A 17,390-nucleotide genomic window follows, 5' to 3' on the forward strand; every position below is an offset into this window, starting at 1 on the left:
TGGTGCTGTTCCCTTACCGGAGTCTCTGGATGAGGAAGAATCCCTTCAAGGAATTGTGCATACAGAAGATAACATGACTAACAAGAGTAGTTCACTATTATAAAGTGCTTCTGGGAAAGGCTCAAGAAGAAATTATACCATCACTGCATTGTTTCACCATGGGCTAGGGAGAGAAGAAACTCTAGTCAAAAATCACATGGTAGCCAAAGAAAGAAAAGTATTTGGCTAGACTCATGAGTTGACAGAAATAAAACTAAGTAAGTGAATAAATAAACACATTTAAGAAATAAAAGGAAAAGGAAATAGGCTTATAGCAGAGCGTTTGTCTACGTTTATGCCTCTCACCTGGCTCCTCATTCCTCTCTTCCTGGCACTCTTCTAGGAGCTGTTAGCTCCCACCCTCCTAGACATGCTTTCCCATCCCAGGGAGCCACCACCACTGTTTGAGGACATGTCTCATTTCCTGTTACAAAAAAAGAAAACAGCTTAGCTTTGCGTATATTTTTACTAGTATTTGTAGAATCTTGCATAACATTTGGGCAATTGAGAACAATATGTCTCATTTTGTAATTAGGCTGATCTTCAGTTATCTTAAAAAATGTACAAACTCAGAGCAAAATTCAGCTAAACATTGGGTGTATTAGATGCCATTGTTAAGTGTGTAGCTTCAATACTAGGATGATTCATGAAATATAACTCCTTTTGTTAATGGCAAACAGCACCAGATGTTAGACTGTGGTCCTTGAGTTTGGCTAAGGAAGATTCAGAGCCAAGAACTCAAATGTAACCAGAAGTTTATTTAGAAAGTCACAGAGGTAGAAGTGAGCCAGCTGGGCTGTGTGAACTCAGGAAACAAGTTACAGAGGCAAAAGAAGGGCCCTTCTTTTGGAGAGAGAAAGGTAAAGGAAACAAGGCTGGGGGAAAGAACGGGGACATGCTCCAGAAAGGACAGAAAGAAGTAGAAAAGGGAGTGGGGAAAGGTGTGGGCATGCTCAAGCACCCACATGGGATCCTTTGTCTTAAGGGGTTTTATCTGTTTTCCAAAGGCAGGGATTTTAGGGGAGATCTCAGGGGAGGATTTCAATAGAATATTCATCAGCTGAAATGGGTTTGGCTCAGTGGTAGAGCATCGGTCTGCGGACTGCAAGGTCCCAGGTTCGATTCTAGTCAAGGGCATGTACATTGGTTGCGGCCACATCCCCAGTAGGGGGTGTGCAAGAGGCAGCTGGTCGATGTTTCTCTCTCATCGACGTTTCTAGCTCTCCATCTCTCTCCCTTCCTCCTCTCTGTAAAATATCAATAAAATATATTTTTTTTAAAAAAAGAATATTCATCAATTTTCCAGGTGTGTCCTTCAGGGTGTGGTCAGTGCTAGGGTAGAAGGTCATTAGTAATTGCATCTGGTCCTGATGACAGCCACAGGCATTGCTTCATCTGGTTTTACTGCTCTTCTGGGCCTAGAGCGGAAAGTAACTGTGGCCTAAATGTTATCTCTAGTTTGACTAAAACTCTATCTCTGTGGTCAACAGATCTGAGCCTTTGTTCTTAAGATTATTTGATTCCAGCCAGAACTTCATTGTCCTGAGGGCTTATTGCTTAAGGAAGTGTTCATACAAGGACTTGTATGGGAGTTGTATGAGGTTCTTCTCCAGGTTCCCTTGTTCCTCCTCTAACGGGTTCTACTACATGATTAGCAACATGACTGGGGAGAGAAGGTCAGGGGAGGATCTAAACCACAAAATAAGTGATATGAAAGGTCGGGGCAGGGGTGGGGGGTGGGAGGAGGCTCTAAACTGAATGACCAGAAGTATACTCAGTTTTGTCAGTTGCTAGGCAACTGGGGCTTTCTGCCCTGGTTATTCTGTTCCTGGCCTATCCTTTCGACTCTGCTCACATCTGTCTAACTACCTACTGTATCACTTTTGCTGATTTGTCTTGGTGGTCCATAAGGTTTGAACATATTGATAAGAATGAGGACAGCCTGCATTCAGACAACTATAGCATATAAAGTAAATAGAAGGGTAGGTTACTTAATTATTTTTTTTAAATATATGTCTTTATTGATTTCAGAGAGAGGAAGGGAGGGAGAGAGGGGGGGAGGGGAGAAAGAGAGAGAGAGAGAGAGAGAGAGAGAGAGAGAGAGAGAGAGAGAGAGAAGCATAAATGATGAGAGAGAATCATTGACTGGCTGCCTACTGCACACTCCCTACTGGGGATTGAGCCCACTACCCAGGTTTCTTTCTGATGCATGGACAGACACTCAACCAATTGAGCAACACCAGCCAGGCTCAATTCTTGATATATCTAACTAGCAAAACAACATGATTTCACCTTACCATCATGATTGGTCAAATCATTTAATTTCTCAGACTTCAGTTTTCTTATTTGTAGAAATGACAAAAACACTTACATCATAGAATTGCTATAGAATTATCTGAGGCATTTGGAAGTAATTGGCACAACATCTGGCACATATTAGCTCAATGAAATTCCTTTAGATCTTCCTCCACACCCCGCCCCCTTTTCCCTTTCTCAACTTCTCTGACCTCTGTCTAATGGCCTAACCAAAGAAGGCCTTTTCCTTTGTCCTCTTCTTAATTCTCTTACTCCCTTGTTAAGAATATGCTTACATGTACCTTATAGATAACACAAAAGCCTTTGTCTTTAAATTTGTTTTCTTACTTTTTCCAGTCTTCTCTCTATTTTCCAAGAAACTTCTCTACTTAAACATTTTACTGTTAAGTTTAACATCTCAAAAGATGCTTAAATAATTTTCTTATTTTTCAAATAGGCACTTCTTCTAATTTCCCCATTGCCTAACCAAAGTATAATTTCCTTCTCTGATCCATTAATTCAAGTTGATATGCCTTCAGTGATTAGTCCTGAATAACTCTTTTCATTCCATTACTTTATATCTGAAACGTGAAAAATTTATCTTCAGTTTGCTGTATATTAATTCGAAGTTTTTATACTTTTAAACTATAATTTATTTTAGGTTTTTGAGTTATAGTTTGCCTAAAATCTTAAGAGTTTCTAAAAAAAGAAATTTTATCCTGTTCTTTTATATACTTCAAAATCTGGGTGTAGGTTGATTCATTGATTGTTGAATAGAGCTATACAAATAAGCTCCAAAGTATGTCTTTATTTCTTTCTTCCTGTTCTTTCTTTCTGCCTTCTTCATTTTGCTTACAGAAAAAAAATCCTGAGGATAAAAGATATTTGTGGAGAGTGGCTACAGCGTTTGGACAGTTTCAAGCCTCACAATAATAAGAGGGCATGGTCCTCTCATGCACATGCAGGTCCCAGATTGGAGGGCACAGCCCTCCTAGCACAATTATAGCCAAAGGATATGGTTCTAAGCTTAACCTTATGGTCTGAACCTATGGTCCCAGATGGCTGAGTGATGTAGGCTGCGGGAGGTGCAGCAAGTGTGCCAAAACAAAGCTTGATAGAGTTCTCAGGTGCATGTAATTAAATAGATTTTAAACTCATAAGATCATTGTAAACATCTTGACCATGCCCTTGCTTTGCCTCGTGGGATCTGACTATAAAATAAAGACTTGGCTTACAGGCTGTGTCACTGCCTCTCCATCCGAGAACAGTATCCTACCTGGCCCCAGCTATATTCTCTTGTCTGTTTTCTTTAATCCTTCACCACCCCTCCTCAGGTTCTCCACTGGCCATGCTGGATGGGGTTCAGATATTACCTTTTTTTTTTTTATCTTTGGGTGTTAATGATAAAATTAATACTTAATTTTGGTTCTATTATTTGGAATTTTTGCTACTAATTTCATTTTTTAATTGAGGTACAATTGACATATAACATTTGTTATTAATTTCACAAAACCCCTTTTGATGAACTTGTGAACAGGCTCTTTCATTTGTCTTAGCTCATTCATGGAGTGTTATGACAATGGAATTAGATAAACTGTGTGGATGTGGTCCAGTTTTTTTGATAATTACAAACAGATTATGTTTTAGGGCATTTTATTTTAGCATTAATGAACTAAAACCAACTTTTGAAAAGGTTTAGCAAAATGTAACAAATCCATTACTGGATACCAGCCTTTTATAAAAGATGCATCTCTTTATTCTATAGTTTGCTATCACTTTAGTTGATAATAACAAATAATTCAAATAATACTCAAAGTTTTTAAGAATATTAATAAGAATTTATTTAATAAAAATTTAAAACATTAAAAAGATTAAAATTTTTAAGAAATAAATTAGTAAGTATTGCATTAATATTGATGAGGAATCTGTAAGTTGGGGTACAAGACAACCCAGAAACTGGGTTTAGTGATTTGGCTTATACGAGTTTTCTTTTCATAGCATGTTTTCAATTTTTCCCTTTCAGGGTCTCAAAGGACATCCAGGCCTCCCAGGACTCCGAGGTGAACAAGTAAGTACTTTATTTATAAAACGGTATCTTTCCCAAAGAGAAAGACACCCACTAGGAAACTTCATTAAGAGATTTTCCCCCATTCCGCCGGAACTGGTTTGGCTCAGTGGATAGAGCGTCGGCCTGCGTACTGAGAGTTCCCGGGTTCGATTCTGGTCAAGGGCATGTGCATTGGTTGCGGGCACATCCCCAGTGGGAGGTGTGCAGGAGGCAGCTGATCGATGTCTCTCTCACATCGATGTTTCTAACTCTGTATCTCTCTCCCTTTCTCTCTGTAAAAAATCAATATAAAAAGAGAGAGAGAGAGAGAGAGAGAGAGAGAGAGAGAGAGAGAGAGAGAGAGGTGGGAGTGAGGGGTTGAGCTGCCCCCTTACACCATCTTAAAAAAGAAAAGAAAGAGATTTTCCCCCATTTACTATTTCAATTTTCTAATTAGTTTCCAACTATTTAGTATAGGAACATTTTTTAATTGATTATCTACTATAATTTTGTTTTTGTTTTCTGCATAGTCCAGTCTGACTTTCAGTGTGCCTAATATCTTCCAGAGCAGCAGTTATTAAACTTTTGTGGTTCACACACCTCTTTGCGAATCTCACAAGTGCTATGAACCCTTTTCTTAGAAAATATACTTATTCATGTACTATATGTACACACCCATGCTCATCCGTGCTCACACACATACACATACACCCCCCCCCCACACACACACACAACTTATTTCATAAAATTTCAGGGACTTGCTTCTTCACTAAAGTCAATCCTTGCATGAGGGATGCAAATAAATTTTAATAACCTAAATCAGATGGCACATATGCTGCTATCCATTATACACATAAGTACATATTTAAAAGTCAAAATATTTTAGTTTTGGAACTACAGTATCTAGTTTTATTATTCCTTCTCTCTCCCACCAGAAAATATTATGTCATTATGTCATTCAAACATGTTCTATTTCTCATTTTCAATGCAGTGTGTATTAGACCTGTATGAATAAAGCAGTGACAAGGGTAGGAGATTAGAAACGAACTAGGGTGGCAGGTACAATTATTGGAAATTCAGCAGAGGGCCTCAGGAAGCCATAACGGGAGCTCAAGAAAGAAATGTGATGGGGACTGTCACCTGAGAAAAAGATATAAATGAAAACATAAAGGCAACTTTCTATTTCATATGTGTTAAGTGGCACAGTATACAATCTTCAGTCCCTTGAAAGTTCAATTTTTCAAAATTGCTAGTTACTAGACATGGCAAGCAAAACATAACAGATGCAATTTCACTTTGCAAAAGATGAAACAATTACTGAAAATCATTTTAATTTTTATGGGTAAAAATCACAAGGTTGGGAGAAATATGGAAGGGAAAAAATCCCTAAAATGCTGCTTTGGCAGAAATGTGTGGATCTCAATGAAGAAAACCGAATATATTTCACAAGAAAATGAAAAATTGAACTTGTGTCAGTACTGGCTAGTTCTCTCATAGCTGCTTTATAACCTAGTTCTGTTAGTGTGCATCTTATTGTTCTATGAGTGTCATGCTTTTTAAGAGTCTAACATCACTTGTAAAGGTTGAAAAATGTATTTTGGAGTCAGTTCTTTCTATTTTAATTATTTTTAGAAAAAAAGGCAAAATTTGATAATTGTGAGGAACAACTAAAATCATGTTGCATTTAAAAATGCTGCAGTCATTAAGAAGAGCATAACTAATTTACTGGGAGACATTCATTTATGGAGAATTTGTAAATATCTATAAATTGGTCAGCAAACATTTGGAAAAGTATTTATATAATCTGTGCAAGCTCTAGTAATAAGAGCTGTCATTTATGGAGTTTTTATTAGTTGCCAAAATGTACTACTTGATAACTACAATTTGTAGTGGTATAGTGATTTATTGAATTTTTCCATATGTTAACTAATGTAATGCTCAGCATCACTAAGAATTATGGCAGTTACCTCCACTTTTAAATATATTCCTACACTTCATTCTGTTTTATCCATACAATCATTCTGTGACCTAGAGATGCACTGAGATGCAGGGAGGACCCATGGAAGCAGAGCTGGGACTTTCCATGGAGTCTGACTGACTCAGAGCATGTGCCTTAATGCTCAGAGCGAGAAGTGAAAGAAGTGGGATGGGGCGGGATTCTTATTCCTAATTACCCCTCTGAGGCTATCATAATATTTTGTGCCTAAATTCCTCCATTCAATCTAAAGATTGAAGTGAGAAAAAAAAAAAAAAAAAAAAAAAAAAAAAAAAAAAAAAAAAAACAACCACCCAAAACAAAAACAAAAACACACACATTTTTTTAGTGGAGAGAAAATTGAGTTGTAGTGTTTGTTTTGAGTTTCTTTTGAGCTCCTGTGGTTGCCACAGTGATTTTAGGGTACGGTTGGCTTAGCATATATTTATGCCATGTAAGACCAAGTTGAGGACTTACTTGTTTACTTTATTTGCTGCTATTCCAGTAAAGAGAAACTTAGCCATTGAGTGGAGTTTTGTTTTTTTATTTTATTTTTTTTTATTTCTCTGTACATCTGGAATGTGTTACCTCTCTGCATATAGCTTTAACACGTTCTATAAAAATCTATTCACAATCAGATTTCACTTATGTCTTATAACAAGCAGATTGCTTTTAACTGGGGTCAGTTAACCTGATTAGGCTAGGAAAGGAATGAAAGAGATGGTGGGATGTTGGCATTAGTCACATAGTGAACTACAGAATAAAAACAGCATTTTTAACTTGTTTCATTCATTTCTATTGGCATACCTAAATATAAGGTTTTATGTGGGGCATGAGTCCAAATTTTAATGTCCAACAGTTCTGAGTCCATGACAGCAATGGTATCCGGATGGTGGAAAAATGGTGTCAATGCAGGTCCGACCTCTGGTTTGGTCCTGGATAACCTGCAGCAACGCACATCTGCTGACTGCTAATATGGCAAGGCGTCGTCAGCATCTTCCATCTCTGGTCTGTTTTTCCTCCTGTCTTTATGGCTGGAGTATTCCTGTCAATTCTTCTCTGTTGCAGGAATCCACATGGTCTTAGAGTTGTTTTCTGAAAATATACAAACATATCTCGACCAAAATTAATAAAGGAATCTTTTCTATAAATTTTACTTGGGATACTTTTAATTTTTTGCCCAAACAATTTTTCTTTGACTTATTTTGGTACTATGTGTGTTTTTCATGGCTGTCTTACTGTTATCATTACAAATGATTTTGAAAAATTGGTTTTCAAAAGAAGAAAAATTTTTCTAGATGTAATTTACTTACAGGACACATTTTTTTTTTTAACATGGTATTTTCCACTATCCCCCTTTTTCTATTTAATTATTAGGAGGCTTTTGGAAAAATTTTATAATGCTGTTTTGATAACTTTTAACTTTTAATTTTTTGTACAAAAACTATGACTGCTTTAGGGTTTATTGTATGTTAAACAATTTTACCATGAAATGGACTACCAATAGAAATTTTGGTTAATACTTTAGGAACAGCCTGTTGTACAATTAAATTTTCTTGAATATTAACTCATTTCATTTAGCCAATTTAAATTAATTTGAAAACTTGACTATTTTACTGTCAAATTTAATACTTTAACAACATTTTTAGTTTACTCTGTAAATATTAATGGAAAAGATTATATGCATCCTTGAGAAAGCCCTGAGCACTCATAGATTTAGGCTGGATCTAGATTTAGGACAGTCGCCATCCGCCACTTTTCTGTTGCTTAGGTCTCAATAAGAGCCGTGCCAAGTCTCTCGTTTGTAGCTGGGTCTCAATCTGAGCTGGACCAAATCTGTTTGTTGCCTGGGTCCCAACCTGAGCTGGGTATGGGAAGCGTGAAGCAGCCATGGGGCAGGAGACATCCCTCAAAAGGGCGAGTGTTCAAGCCTCTGCAGCGTTGGGGGGGTGAGGATCTGTGCCCCACCTCTGTTGGCCCCCAGGTCCTCTCCTGATGGCCCTCTGCGGCTGTGCCTGTCTTAGGTTGTCCCTCCCGTGAGGAATCTTACCCGTCATTGGCTAACCAGCCATCCTCCAGAGCCAAGCAGGGTGATGTGAGGTTCAGTTCTGTCTCCTTGTAGCCTATGCCCCTATGGCCTCCATGCCCAGCACCTGCCTTGGGATCCCCTCGCCTGCTGGCGGGGCCCCGGCATTGATCACAGATCTTAGGGAACCCAGGTTTCTTCTCCAGGGAGGATCCAGCTCACCCCATTGTTTGAGAGACGGATCCATGGTACCAGCCACCATGAGGCTTTAACCTCAGCATGAACTGAAAACTCAAGCAACAGCTGTGGGCAATTATTGTGACAAGAGGGTCCCTCTTTGCAAATAAGGCAAGAAAGGCTAATATAGAATGCTCAAGTGCCTTCCCAGTGAGGCTTTCCACACAGTGGAAGGGATTAAATCCTTTCATGTCCTTTTAAATTGCTGCCAAACATTCAAAAATTAGATTTTTAATTTTGTTTGGTCCCAGACTGTGAGAGGGTGTAGGCCAGGCTGAGGGACCTCTCCCCTTCCCCCCATTGCATAAATTTTGTGCACCAGGTTTCTAATATATATATATATGTTTATATGCATGCATTTATGCATGTATGTGTGTGTATGTTTATACACACACCAAAACTTGTATCTGGGTTCACATCCAGGTTCTGCTACCTTCTGTGGCATCTTGGGTAAGTTTCACAGCTCCCCTGTATGCTAGTGTTTTCATATGCAGAATGGAAATAGTATCTCTAAAGTACTTGGTATGGTGATTGGCACATAAAAATGTGCTTGGTAAATGGTAATTGTTGGAGCAAGGGAAAGAAGGGAGAGAGGAGGGAGTGAAATGAAACAATAAAATTGAGAAATGGATTCTTAGAGAAATGGAAAGAAAGATATATTGGAAACCTACATGTCTAATAGAATGGGATGGCAAACCTTCCAACTATGATTTTCTATTCTTTGTATTTTCTTGGGTCTTTTCTTTCTCTAGAGTTTTCAAGCTTCAGGAGTTTTATAGTGTTTCTAGACTTAAAATAGAGGTAACACTTCTATTTCAGGGCAAATGGGCAAAGAGCTAATGTATTTTATTATCTCTTTTACAAACAGCTAGCAATAAATGAATTTTACATGATAAATAAGATATCTATGAATTTTACCCTTGCTGTCACCATATGAGGTAAAGGCAACTCAACACACATTCTTCTGGCATTTCCTTGTTTCAAGAATTATTTAGTAGCCATAAACTCTGAATAAACTGATGAATGAATGAATGAATGAATGAATGATGTGTAAGTGAAAGAAAATGAAAACAAGAATATATTAACATTAGGAAAGTTGAAAAAGTTGGTGTTGAAGTTCACTGACCCATTGAGTCTTATGGGGCTTATGCTCAGAGAGTTAAGATGAGTTGCCTTTTCATTTTGTTGATGGTTTCTTTTGCTGTGCAAAAGCTTTTAGTTAAATATGGTCCCATTTGTTTATTTTTCCTTTGTTTCTTTTGCCCAAGGGATATATCAGCAAAAATATTGCTACAAGAGATGTCTGCGATTTTATTACCTATGACTGAGACAAGAAGGAATTCAATTAAAAAAGATAGTGGTTATTAAGAAATGTACCAACTCTTTCTCTATAATAAATGTCTTCTTTATTTATGTAGTACTGGATTTTTCTATCCTTCACTTATTATTATTAGTTTTCAATGTCTCATTTAGGTTCCTAATCTAACAGTTTTATTTTTATTTAGCAATTTGGGCTCATCTTTATTTCAAACAGGTGATTTCAATCATATTTTTATGAGGAAAATTTTCTTTCCAAACTTGGGTATTATGAATGCATCAAGTTTGTTTCCTTGGGCTTCTTTTGACTTTGTTGTACTTTATTTATTTTTCATTTCAGGGAATTCCAGGATTCACTGGTAATATTGGTTCACCTGGTTATCCTGGCAGGCAGGTGAGGTAACTATATTTATACTTTTCCTTTCTTGTTTGTCTTCATTAATATAGTATATGTTCTGATTTTGAGAATTAATGTTCAAATGATAATTGGGGTTTTTTTTTAATAATGAATTACTCAGAGCAAAATAATTTCAAAATCAAAACTGTAAAAATCCATAAAAAATTTTACTGCAGAAAGTATTTTTTAAAATGGGGTTGGGGTGTAAAGTTATTTGATGTGATAACTTTCAAAATTAAAATGCTCAAGGCTCTAATAAGATCTTAAAATAGCCCTGCTGCTGATTTTACAATGCTGCCACTAACGAAAATGAAGTAATGGTAAGATTTTTGTATAATAAACATCATTTTTAAATTACACAGTTACAAAAACTTGGGATACTTTTGGCAGTGCTATATATGCCACTACCTAATACTTTTATCTGAACTAAATTTAATCTCTGTATACTATTTTGAAATGCATTCTAATCATTTTATACTTATTTCCCTCTAATTTCTTACTTTGTTACTTCATGTAGACTAATAGTAGAAATGAACTATTACCCTAGGTTTTCATGAATTGATTACTGACTCTTGAAATTAATTATTCATTCATTAATTATACATTTATAATATCTTTTCTATTATCAAGAATGAGAGAAATAAAACTGCCAAAATAATCCATTAGAAAATTTAATTTTTTTTGTTTTTTAAAAGTACATGGAAGGCATTGCATTTAGAATCTTACCACCAGGTGATGATTTATGTACTATGAAAAATATAACTATACTATAAATACTCAAATGTATGGACATTGAAGTTAAATATTTATTTATTTTTAAAAATTTTGGGAATATATTTTAGGTAAGTTAATTACAAGTGTTTTAAAGAACATAGTTTTCCAATGAGAATAATTTAATTAAGAATATTTTTTGTATCTGATGTGTTAATTTACTTTATTTATGTACCTAAAATATTTTTGCATATAGATTATGTACATTGCCTCTTTTGGTTCTGAAATTATAAAATTCTTGAACATATATAGTCTGCATTAAGCATACAGAGTTTGTGAAAATGACACCTCTTTATATGTCCTTCCTATTAATCTATTTATAAACAACTCTAAAAAGTACTGCAGTCTGATGATGATGTCTTTTATTCACACTAGGGTCTAGCTGGCCCTGAAGGTAATCTAGGTCCTAAAGGTGTACGAGTAAGTAACCATTTTCATCTTTGTTAATTATGCATGCATAATAGTAGAATGAAATATATAAAATACTTATCATTTCACCCTTTTTAGGAACTTTGAATGTAATGCAAGTTTAGCCTAAGAAAGAATTATACTTATTCAATAGATATTTTTTTCTATTAAGGCCACAGAAAGTAGTCTTATAGTAGTAGGTTTTATATCATGTTGATAATTCTTACCTCATTTACATAATTTTGCTAGCTCCTAGAAAAATACCTGGTGCGTTAGAATATGCTCTATAAACATTTGTATTATTATTTATATGTAATCATATATAGAGATAAGAAATGATAAATAATGAAGAGGCAAAGAGATTCATATTAGTTTAAGGCTGAGATAATATTTTATGACATAAAACAATCTGCAGTAGAGAAATATCTGCAAAGAAGGAAATAAACCTATATCAAGAACATATCCCTTGCTCTTCTAAACCATTAAAGGAGTTATTAACCACTTTTAATCATTAAGGAAGTAAAAAGGATTACTGTTATATGTTATGTAATAAACTATAAATTAACACCAAGTGGTTCTAGGAAATATTAGTAAAAGTATACTAAAATTTTGTTTTAAAATTTCTCCATTTTATAATCAGTTGTTATCCAGAATCTATATCTGTTGCTTATATTATTTAAAATACTTTTGAAATAAATGCATGAAGTATTTAAACTTTTAAAATTCTTAAAACATTTTCAAATACTTTCATATGTATTTTCTTCTTTTATTTTGCTATCAATTATATAAAGTAGAAGAACAAGCATATTATCTCCATTTTATAATTTAGAAAATAGTAAGCTAAAGAATTAATGTGATTTGGCAAAGTCATAGCTGACCAGAACTAGAACCAAATCTTCTCACCTTAGCTACTCTTTCTGCATATTCAGTGCTATCTCTACCCTTCCATAAATGAAATATATTGGGGGAAAGTCATGAATTTTTATTAGAAGCTATACTAAAAGTATATGTTGACTTGAATTCAGGAAATAAGAAAAGATTAAAGTTTAAGAACAGGGGCTTTGAAGTTAGGTCTGCTTAATTTATTTCTTTGTTTTTCCCCCTTAAGTTCTCATTCCCCTCGATTTGTGACTTTAGATATAATTCATCCCTTCTGTTTTATTTGTTTAATCTTATTAAATGCTCATAATGAAACTTACCTTTCAGGTATTTACAAAAACTCCTTGAGCTTAATATTCTTAAAGCACAGTACCTAGCACATAGCATGTGTTTCCTAAGCAGATTATTATATTACTAGAGGCCTGGTGCATGAAATTTATGCACTTGGGGAGGGTGTCCTTCAGCCCAGCCTGCACCTCTTCAATCTGGGACCCCCCAGGAGATGTCTGACTGCTGGTTTAGGTCTAATCCCAGTTGGACATCCCTCTCACAATCCAGGACTGCTGGCTCCTAACTACTCACCTGCCTGCCTGCCTGATTGCCCCTAACCTCTTCTACCTGCCAGCCTAATTACTCCCTAACCAATCCCCTGCCATCCTGATTGATGCCTAACTGCTCCTTTGCCAACTCGATTGTTCCCAACTGCCCTCTCATGCTGGCCCAGTCTCCCCCAACTGCCCTCCCCTGCTGACCTGATTACCCACAACTTCCCTCCCCTACTGTCCATTTTGTGGTGGCTATCTTATGACCACATGGGGTTGCCATCTTGTGTGAGGGCATGATGGTCAATTTGCATATTTCCTTTTTATTGTATAGGATTATTGAACTTCGGAGTATCTCCTGTGCATGAGCTAATAACTCCAAGACATGTTATTTGGCATATGTGCTTTTCTCTAACTGAATTTTCTCATCTTGCTTCAGTGATTCCTATAACTCTTAATTCTTCTTCATGTCATCTTTGTATTGTATTATACATCCTTTTGTATTGAAAATTATTGTCTAGGTTATAACCATTTTTAAATTGTACTTTTAGGTTTGGGTGGCCAGCTTCAAAAAAGGATTTTGAAAAGAAGAATCCTATATAATAAAAGAGTAATATGCAAATTGACCATACCTCTGCTACACCCACAAGCCACACCCACCAGCCATACCCACCAACCAATCAGGAGCAAATATGCAAATAAACCCAACCAAGATGGCTGTGGCCATGGAGAGCAGGAAGGAAGCTTGGATTTCCCCAGCAATGGAGGAAGCCAAGCTTTCTGCCTGCTCTTGCCAGCCCAGGCCTCCACTCAATGCTACAAAGTTTCAATGATAGAAGATAAATAAATTCCAACAAAAATGACAGCAGCCACAGAGCTGGAGAGAGCAGGAAGCTTGGGTTGCCTCTGGAGATGGAGGAAGCCAAGCTTTCTGCCTGCCCTGGCCAGTCCAGGCTACAAAGTTTCAATGACAAAAGATAAATAAATTCCAACAAAAAATGGCTGCAACCGAAACCGGTTTGGCTCAGTGGGTAGAGCGTCAGCCTGCAGATTGAAAGGTCCCAGGTTTGATTCCAGTCAAGGGCGTGTACCTTGGTTGCTGGCACATCCCCAGTAGGGGGTGTGCAAGAGGCAGCTGGTTGATGATTCTCTCTCATCAATGTTTCTAATTCTATCCCTCTCTCTTCCTCTTTGTAAAAAATCAATAAAAAATATATTTTTTAAAAAAGTGGCTGTAGCCATGGAGTAAGCAGGAGGCTTCACTCCACTCAAGGCTACAAAGTTTCAATTGTAGAAGGTAAATAAATCCCAGATACCAGGGCCTCTGCTTGGGTTGCCAGGGAGCATGCCCAGCCTGCAAACCACCATTGGATCCTCCCCCAGGACACCCTATGCCCCAAAAGAACCCCCACACTGATCCAGGACACCCTTCAGGGCAAACCAGCTGGCCCCCACCCATATACCAGGCCTCTATCCTATCTAATCCTATCTAATAAAAGATTAATATGCAAATTGACCATCACTTCAACACAAGATAGCTGCCCCCACAGGGTCAAAGATGACTGCCCCCATGTGGACATAAGATGGCCACTATAAGATGGCCAGAAGTGGAAGGTAGTTGGGGTGGACCAAGCCTGCAAGGGAGGGCAGTTAGGGGTGACCAGGCCTGTAGAGGATAGCAGGGACAAACAGTCAGGGGAACAGTTAGGCATCAGGCTGGCAGGGGAGTGGTTAGGTGGTGATCAGCCTGTTAGGGGCAATCAGGAAGGCAAGCAGGTGAGCAGTTGGGAGCCAGAAGTCCTGGACTGAGAGAGGGATGTTTAAACGGTCAGTTGGACATCCCTCGAAAGGTCCCAGATTGGAGAGGGTGCAGGCTAGGCTGAGGGACACCCTTCTCTCCCCATGCACGAATTTCATGCACCGGGCCTCTTGTACATATATAATCTTTTCTGATTGATTTAACTTTTAAAATGTTCTTTTGGGGGAGTGAGACCATTTGTGAATGGTCTCAAATCTATATTTGAGACCATTCACAAATGGTCTCAAATATAGATTTGAAAAAATATTGTTGAAATTACATACATCCCCTTTTTTCTCCCACTGACTCCTTCCAGCCCACACCTACCCTATTGTCTGTGTCCATGGGTTATGCATATATGTATGCATACAAGTTCTTTGATTTATCACTTCCTACCCACCCACCCTCCCTCACCTTCAAATGTAGATTTTTGACATTAAGACTAAATATAGTTAAAAAGACTGAAATAACAAAAACACACTGCGAAATTGAAGGGAATATTTTTTATTTAATTTGTGTCCTATTACTGGACTATGCCACATGTAATCCACTTTAAGTTAATATTTTTATAAATCGTGATAAATGATCTTCTGACTGGTACTATTATTTGATTACATTAATTGTTGTTAAGATGATTACTTTTTAAATGTCAGTATTTAAAGAAGACCATTATTTGTAACCTTCATTTGGCCTTTCTTTGAGTATATAATAGTATGCTGGCTGCCTCATGGAATTAGACGTGTGTAGGGCCACTCCTTATGTTCTAATTACCCTGTTGGTGACCAAAATTACCTCCAACTGACTATACAACCTTCAGCTCCAAAAGCAAAAGCTTATGTGTTGTTATTTTTTTGTTTTGTTTTGTTATTTGTTTCATTACACACTAAACTTTAGCTTAGTAATAGTGTTTTGAGAATGACTGTAAACACCTGTATGATTTCTTTGGTGGGTGTTACTTACATTTTACAATTCTATTAGAATCAGTATAGCATTTATCAAAAAAACCTTTATGAAATTACTATGTAATTACTCATAACATTGTTTCTTTTAAAATCTTTAATGTAAAATATTGTGCTTGTACCCTAAACAGGCTATGTCGAGTAGAGGGCTGACTTTTCAGCTTCCGAGTTCTCAATGATTAGTTCACCAATATGTGTATACCAGTTAGGGTGTCTTTCTTTTATTTATAAGCAAAACTCCAGTTGTATACATTAAGGCAAAAGTTAGTTGTTTTTAAACTTGAAACCATCTGTAGCTAATGATTCTGAACATACATGCAGCTTGTCATCATAATCCTAAATGTTTAGAATTAGAAATAATTTCAGATGCTTCATTTTAAAACAAACCTTCCTCATTAGATGCTTGGCTTTCAAGGAAACAAATTTCTTATACGGGTGTTCCTAATAAACTCTAAACTTCTTGAGGGTACTGATTCTCTTATTCATCTTTATAATCCCTGTTCCTCACACACGTGGCACTAAAATAATGTTTTGTAAACCAGTGAACCAGACTGATATTTCTTCAAATTTGACTGTTAAAAGAGCCTTCTAACAGATTTTCCTACAGTCAGTGTTTTCTGCCTTAAAAGTATTCTGTATGTTGTCAACAGATTAATATTTTGGAAAAACAACTTCAATCAGAGAATTACCATAATCCTCCAAAGCCAGTTGCTCCCAGTTTAAAATATAGTCTAAAATTCTTAGCCTAAAATTTAAGGTTCTCCTTAATATGGTCTCTTAACTATTATACATTTTATCTATTAAATTGGTAAAACAAGTTATTTGCCACAGGTGAGAAACGTTAGGGTAAAGTACAGTACTTCGCATAATTATTTATATGTACTCCTTCTTTCTCAGACCAATTGGAATCTTCCTGAGGGCACAGTGGGTCTTTGCCCTTATTCAAAGCGTCTTGCACTTAAAATTATGTCAGTTATCATTTAAAAAGACTCTCTGATCTTTATTATATCCCTGTTCATTGTAATTATTCTTGCTGGAAAGTTCTTTCTCCCACCTCTGCTTATCAATATTTTACCTACTCTGTGGGCCTATCTCCAGTGCCTCTCGTTTGAAACCTCCTTTGAGTGTCCTGACCTCCTGCCACTTTACAATGAATCTCTTCCTCCCCTGTGCTTCTTTTTTGGTACTTGTTATAGTTTTTTGATACCTCCATCTTGCTTAAATTTTAATTGAATATATATATATATATATATATATATATATATGTATGTATGTATGTATGTATGTATGTATGTATTTTCTGCCCTCTATAAAATTCAATGAAGAAAAGGATTTTGGTTGTGTTGTGTGTTTTTTAAATATATTTTTATTGATTTCAGAGAGAAAGTGAGAGGGAGAAAGAGACAAATATCAATGATGACAGAGAATCATCAATAAACTGCTTCCTGCCTACCCCCTACTGGGGATCGATCTCACAGCCTGAGCCTGAAACCTGGGCATGTGCCCTGATCGGGAATCAAAGGCATAACCTCCTGGTTCATAGGTCAAAGCTCAACCACTTACCTACACCAGCTAGTGGATTTGGTCTTGTTGATTTTTATTAGCTACCATGTCCTAAGTTATGTTCCCTACTTTTTTTTTTTTTATTTAATGAAAAGTTTGATCTATAACTTCTGGAAGAAAAGCAATAAGGTAAGGGA

The 17,390-nt window shown here is 36.6% G+C and overlaps 1 protein-coding gene across 2 annotated transcripts in view; it reads left to right on the forward strand.

The window, feature by feature from the left end:
- Positions 1-17,390, forward strand: part of COL24A1 (collagen type XXIV alpha 1 chain) — a 293,517-nt gene that overhangs the window by 59,221 nt on the left and 216,906 nt on the right. For both annotated transcript variants that reach the window (XM_036446684.2, XM_045584381.1), the window contains exons 8-10: positions 4,358-4,402; positions 10,277-10,330; positions 11,480-11,524. In XM_036446684.2, coding sequence (XP_036302577.1) covers positions 4,358-4,402; positions 10,277-10,330; positions 11,480-11,524 — 144 coding nt within the window. The remainder of the gene's footprint in view (positions 1-4,357; positions 4,403-10,276; positions 10,331-11,479; positions 11,525-17,390) is intronic.

This window comes from Pipistrellus kuhlii, unplaced genomic scaffold, assembly GCF_014108245.1.
Source record: "Pipistrellus kuhlii isolate mPipKuh1 unplaced genomic scaffold, mPipKuh1.p scaffold_m20_p_2, whole genome shotgun sequence".
Lineage (NCBI taxonomy): Eukaryota > Metazoa > Chordata > Mammalia > Chiroptera > Vespertilionidae > Pipistrellus > Pipistrellus kuhlii.